Source organism: Schistocerca piceifrons, chromosome 2 (assembly GCF_021461385.2).
Source record: "Schistocerca piceifrons isolate TAMUIC-IGC-003096 chromosome 2, iqSchPice1.1, whole genome shotgun sequence".
Classification (NCBI taxonomy): domain Eukaryota; kingdom Metazoa; phylum Arthropoda; class Insecta; order Orthoptera; family Acrididae; genus Schistocerca; species Schistocerca piceifrons.
This window is the reverse complement of record NC_060139.1, coordinates 479,980,987-479,987,740: the sequence shown is the minus strand read 5'-3', so window position 1 is coordinate 479,987,740 and position 6,754 is coordinate 479,980,987. Positions and strand designations below refer to the sequence as shown.

General features: G+C 42.5%; 1 protein-coding gene across 1 annotated transcript; it reads left to right on the top strand.

The window, feature by feature from the left end:
- Nucleotides 1–3,834: 3,834 nt before the first annotated feature.
- LOC124776252 (zinc finger protein OZF-like) lies at nucleotides 3,835–6,457 on the top strand. The gene is made up of 2 exons (XM_047251125.1): nucleotides 3,835–4,043; nucleotides 4,126–6,457. Exon 2 carries the CDS (start codon nucleotides 4,210–4,212, stop codon nucleotides 5,470–5,472), a length of 1,263 nt encoding a protein of 420 aa, XP_047107081.1. The 5' UTR covers nucleotides 3,835–4,043; nucleotides 4,126–4,209; the 3' UTR covers nucleotides 5,473–6,457.
- The last annotated feature ends 297 nt before the right edge of the window (nucleotides 6,458–6,754 follow it).

Genomic DNA, 6,754 nt, shown 5'->3' with positions numbered 1-6,754 from the left:
ACAGCCTACAGACTTTTGTTAAATAAAGGAAGAAGAAAGAAACAAGGAAAAACAAGCGATAAAATGGTGATTTAAAGTGTAAAATGGCGTAAAATTGCGGAAAGTTAAAACAGAAAGCAAAAGGGGTTGGCAATGTAGATAAAATATACAGGAATCAGACAAGTAACATAGTAGACACACAATTAAAAAACATGGCAACAGTCTGGTTTCTGTTCGCAAGAGATAAAAGGCACACCCAGCGTCAGTATGAAGGCCGTTCGCAACAAGTCCCAAAAAACACAACACGGAACACTCACTGTAAAACACGCACTGTAGAACACTCACTGTAGAACACTGCATGGAAGCGGCAGTACAAAGACGACACTCCCGAGCCAAAGGCAGATGGGGGGGGGGGACCTGCAGGAGGGGGAAAAAACAAGGAGGGAGGAGAGGAAAAAACGAAAAGGGGGGGAACCAAGGAGGAAGAGGACTAAGAAAGGGGGAGAAGGGCAGACGCGAGAGGGAATGAGAGGAGGCAGAGGAGGGAAATGGAAAAGGACACAGGGGAGAGAAGGGGGCAAAGAGAGGGGAGGTGGGGAAGAAAGAGGATGGAAGGGGGGGAGAGGGACCCCGGGAAAAGGACAGAGGAAAGGAGGGGGAGTGAGGATCAGAGTTGATAGGAGGGGTAAATGGAGGGAGAGAGGGCATCATCCGGGAGGGGGAGTTGATGGAAGCCACCTTGGGAAAGGAGGTGTAGGGTGTACAGATGGAGGGTAGGGGGGACACAACGGTGAAGACGTGGCAGTGGGAGGGGATCGGAGAGGAGAGGAGCAACCAGGGGGTGAGGGGGTTCAAGACGAGCGGGATGTGTAGAGGATGCGGATATGTTCGAGGAATGGGAGCAGATGGGGGAAAGGAATGAGATCATAGAGGATCCGCGTGGGGGACGGGAGGCGTATACGGAAGGCGAGGCGGAGTGCATGACGCTCAAGGATCTGGAGGGACTTATAGAATTTGGGGGGGGGGGCAGATATCCAGGCAGGACTGGCATAACAGAGGATGGGACGGATTAAGCATTTGTAGGTGTGGAGGATGGTAGAGGGGTGCAACCCCCATGTCCGGCTGGAGAGGAGTTTGAGGAGTCGGAGGCGGTTGTGGGCTTTGGATTGGATGGAGCGGAGATGAGGGATCCAGGTGAGGTGATGGTCAATGGTGAAGCCAAGGTAGGTGAGGGTGGGGGTGAGGTGGACAGGACGGGCGCAGGCAGTAAAGGAGAAATCCAGGAGCCGGAAGGAGCGAGTGGTACGACCTACGATGATTGCCTGGGTCTTGGAAGGGTTGAGTTTCAGGAGCCACTGGTTACACCATGCAGCAAAAAGGTCAAGGTGATTCTGGAGAAGGCGTTGGGACAGTTGGAGGGTAGGAGCGAGGGCGAGGAATGCGGTGTCATCAGCATATTGCAAGAGGTGTACTGGAGGGGGGGGGGGGGGGGTTTGGGGCGTATCTGCCGTATACAGGAGGTCCCTCTGTTTTTTTTTATTTATTGAATTTCAATTCCCCCCCCAAGGGGGCGGGCTGGCAGCAGCTTAGTACGCCGCTCTTCAGCCGACAGATTTTGTGACAAAGATCAAGAGAACAAATAATAAAAAACAGGCGATAAAATCGGAGACTTAGAGAGTAACAAGGCGAAAAGAAATCGTGGAACTTAAAACAACAACACAGGGATGATGACGCTAATAAAAATACATACGAAGTAGACAGGGAAAACAATAGACAATTAAAAAAACCACGGCGACAGTCTGGATTCTGTTCGCAAAGGAAATAAAATTCACACCGAGCGACAGCATGGTTTCTGTTCGCAACACGACAAAGACAAACAACACTGAATAGTCACTGGAACACTGCACTAAAAAGTTGGCAAATGTGACACCACAGTCGAGAGCAGGTGGGGGGAAACTGGGCAGAAGATGGGAAAACAAAAAAGGGGGGGAAAGGAGAGTAAAAGCGAAGGGGGGAGCCGGGAAAGGAGCTGAAGGAGGATGAGGACCCATAAGAGGGGTGGGGGGCAGACGCGACAGGGAGTGGGGTAGGCAGAGGAGGGGAATACAAAAGGACTGGGGGGGAGAAGGGAGGTAGGGAGAGGTTTAGTGGGGAGAAAAACAGGACAGAAGGGGGGGGGAGAGGGAGCCCAGGGAAAGGACAGAGGAAAGGAGGGAGATTGAGGATCAGAGTTGATAGGAAGGATAAATGTAGGGAGAGAGGGCATCATCCGGGAGGGGTAGGTGACGGAAGCCACCTTGGGAAAGGAGATGGAGGGTGTAGAGATGGAGGGTAGGGGGGACACAACGGTGAAGACGTGGCAGGAGGCAGGGACGGGAGAGGAGAGGAGCAACCAGGGGGTGAGGGGGTTCAAGACGGCGGGAGGTGTAGAGGATGCGGATATGTTCGAGGAATAGGAGCAGATGGGGGAAAGGAATGAGATCATAGAGGATCCGCGTGGGGGACGGGAGGCAGATACGGAAGGCGAGGCGGAGTGCATGACGCTCAAGGATCTGGAGGGACTGATAGAATTTGGGGGGGTCAGATATCCAGACTCTGTTTCCTTTCCTGCCGGCTATTTAACCCGGCGGCTGTAGTCTTCCTCCGCGGATTCTGTCGTGAGGATTGGCGATACCCGATTGGCGGATGGTGACGTCATCGTATTACCATCCGCGTCGGAAAAAGGGGTCGCTCGCTTGCGTATTCCGCGGCTGCTTTCATGTTGAGGGAGAAAGGCCTCTAGTGCCGGCTGGCTGAACGCGCCGTTAGTACGATGCAGGTGCGGCTTATTCTGCTGCGGTAGCCGCCCGTTGTATTTGCGTGGCTGTGCGCGCCACGGCACTTACTACATTTATAAAGTGGATTTTTATACATACCGGTACGGTATTCAATATCTTACAATGAAGTGCATTGCAATATGCCTCCAACTTGATGCGAAAAAAGTACTGTGCGGAGGATCAGATTGATCAGTAGGTGGAATTTATTTGCTTGTTATCAGGTATTTGTACTCTGTTGTAGAGAAACGCATTGAAACATTTCAAGTTGTTTGTTTAAATATATTTTTGTGGCAGACCCATTTATTGTTAAGCAGCTCTGGATTGTGTGTGAAACAATTTAGCATGCATCAGTGGTTAATTTTTGCATGGTTTCACTAATTAACTCGAGTACAAGTAAGGCACGTGAACTATTAAAGGCCAAATACAAGACATAAAGAAAACCTATAAATCTTGAAAGTAAAGGTATTGAGGGAGATATGACTATTGCATAAATATTTTCACTGGACCAGCAACGAAACTTAACCTTAAACAAATCCAGAGTGTATGGCACGTGATAAACTAAAAATTAGTTACTCGAGATTATGTTCAATGTCTACAATAAGATTATAAAATCTTGGAAGAGCTACATGATTTCAGGTGATATTTACATGTTTGCCATTACAGACAGTATTTTCGTCTCGTGTATTATTTCTTTTATGCATGTGTTTGTTTCCCCTGGTTTATGTCTGTGCGAAATCAATTTTCGGATTCAACATTCGGGTTTCGTCTTCCTTGAATTTAACTCTTGTCACAGCTCTAAAGCCATAACCTACACTATAACATTCATACCCGCCCATGCGATTTCAGTTGACGCCATATTCAAAGCCGTGCAACTACGTAGAATTTGTGCTGTCCTATTTGAACGGTAGCTTACGAAGCCACTACAGCAAGCCAAAAGCTATGGCGCCACATGAGATGCGTGTGTGAACCCAGTGTTAGATTCAACTGATTATCTTCGAAAAGTCAAAGACATTATGCTGCGTGGTAGTTGAAGTGAATGTACACTTGTGCGTTAGTTATCTTTGAAATGAGCGGCAGAGTTGCATTCGTATTTCGAAGATGTTTATATGGTATAACTACACTTACAGTTGTAAATTGTTATTTCCCTACTGTACAAACCTTTGGTGATATTATAGTGTCTTAATAACTGTGTGCAGAAAAATGTTTTCATACTTCTCTTCTTTCGGATAAGTGCGTTTGACATATAGCGTAAGTAATAATTGTGTTACATTCTCTCATGTTCTTCAGATTGTGGGTGAAAGATTGATTTTGTTTTTGTATGTTGATGCAGACAGCATGTTCTGGAATTCTTGGAGAGGCTGCTCGTCAAAGAGATCCCTATGCCTTTAACATAGTAAGCTCGTTGATTGTAGCTATGTTAGCTACAGATTTGAAAACTGAAAACGTATTTCCCGACCTCACAACAGAAAATGAAAAGGGAATTGCTGCTCGTGTTAAGGAGAATCCAAATCAGAATGTCTTATATACAGATGATGCAGAATTTTTCGCAACGGTGAAGGTAGAGCCAAGTGATATCTTCTTGACTGATTTTGTGTATGATCCCAGCAATGACGATTCACTGGGAGTTTATTTTAGCACTGACGATACGAAAAAGCAAAATAAAAAGAAATTTAGCTGTTCGTTATGCACCAAGCATTATACCACTAATAGAGCTCTTAAAGGGCATATACGTTCTCACACAGGGGAGAAACCCTTTGTTTGTAATGTTTGTGGGAAAAACTATGCTTTGAAAAGAAATTTCGAGGTTCATATTGCACTCCATAAAGGAATTAAAAAGTATGAGTGCGAAACCTGTTGTAGAGGTTTTGCTCGCAAAGAACATTTAACTCTTCATGTAGCTAGGAAACATTCAGATGACAAACCATATGTTTGTACAGTCTGTGGAAAACAGTTTGCTAGCAGTTTTGACTATAAGAATCATGTTTTGAGACATGCTAAAGGAAAGTCTTTCTTTTGTTCTGTATGTGGTTCTGGATTTTCCCAGAAAAATGATATGTTACGTCACTTAATACTGCATACTGGCATCAAAGCTTATCAGTGTAATGTATGTAACAAGAAATTTTCGGCAAAATCTGCTTTAACTGTTCATTTAAATGTCCATAACAAGAAACGCTATGCTTGCACAATTTGCTCAAAGTCATATTCATCAAATTATTTGTTGAAATATCATTTACGGCTCCATGAAGGAGAGAAGCCAAATGAATGCGTAGTTTGTAAACGAACGTTTTCCTGCCGCTCCGCATTGATTTTTCATAAACAAGGGCATGCTGGTGATGGGAATTACCAGTGCCAGTTATGTAATAAAAGATTTACTGTACCATCAAGACTGAATTTGCATGTTAGGTCTGTGCATACCAAAGAAAGATGCTTTGAATGTGATGTGTGCAAAAAATCATTTTTTGGAAAAGCAGATCTTGCTAAACACGTCCTTATTCATATTGAAAAGAGATATGAGTGTAATATATGTACTAAGAAATTTGTTCGTTCATCTCACTTAAAGAATCATATGAAAATGCATGTGAAACAAGAAAATTTTGAATGTAATTTATGTAATAAGAAATATGTACGGAAAGGCTCATATGTAAATCATATGAAACTTCACAGAGAAAATTGTTAAACTGTTTTTTCGTAAACTTTAGTTCACAAAGAGCATGTTTATTGTGTGTTAGAGTGGTCTTTTGTTCTGAGGTTTTAGAACACAGTGCCATGTTCCTCAGGCAGCAATACTATTAATGGACATATTTCCTTCAGCATTAATGGTTGAGATTGTATGATGACAGTAATATATTATGCACTGTGGACTACAGCTGATGAAAATTATTTCATTTTCCTGTTAGCACCTTTGCCAACTCCTTTTGGCGTTTAAAATACTGTTGGTCATGTTTAATATGTAGTCATGATTTTGCTATATCTGCTCCACCTTACGTTTCATATAGTTTTATTAGTTGGAAGACAGAGTAGATTCTGGAGCAAACAGGATGTATCCGTATATGTCTACTTAAATTGTAAGTCTGATAGTAAAAGAGATGCACATCAGTTTAAAAAATAACGTGTTGGATTTTTCTACTTAACGTATTCTGGAGATGTTAAGATACTTAAAGAAATTGATCATTGTGGCTAAAGTGTAAACTCGTGCCGTAATTTTGAATTGTGCTATCTTATCAACTACCTATATGTTTGAAAATATGAAAGTTAGAATTCCTCTTTTTGTATGTGCATAATTTGAACTTAAAATGGAATTACTGTTTTATTTACAGTATTGATTATATGAGAATTTCTCTTTATATAAAATGATTCTATTATTTTGGTTACTGCTATAAATTTTTATGTTAAGTGACTGGCTGTATAAAAACAAATTGTATAATAAATACTATATAACATGCTTTCGTATAAATTGTCTGTATTCTGTCTTCAAAATCGAAGATACCAAACACAAGTATCAATCAGTGTGAGAAAGAATTTATAGTAATTACCCTACTTTTGTTAGGACAGATGAGTTCCATGTTGCTTCTATGTTTATTATAGACTTTAGATGTGAGTTTGAAAGAGCAAATATGTACTTTTACTGTTCAGCTCATGTTTGTATACATCAGATACATAAGGTAATAAATCATTGTTATTATGTTATTTGAAAAGAAGCTTCTCACTTCTGTGAACCAACTTGTGTGTGTTTCAAATCTCCCACTTTCTCCGCTGAGCAGAATAATAATAAAAAGGTGCTTAGTGCAATGCTAACGTACACATGCAAGTAGTGAGAAATATGGTACAACCCATCAGCATTGGGCGGTGATATCGGCAACATGTCTGTTTGCCAATAGCCAGTATAGCATCACATATCCACTTGTATGTTAGCTGTCAGAATATAAGGACATCTGGACAAAAAGAGATGGTTTAGATTC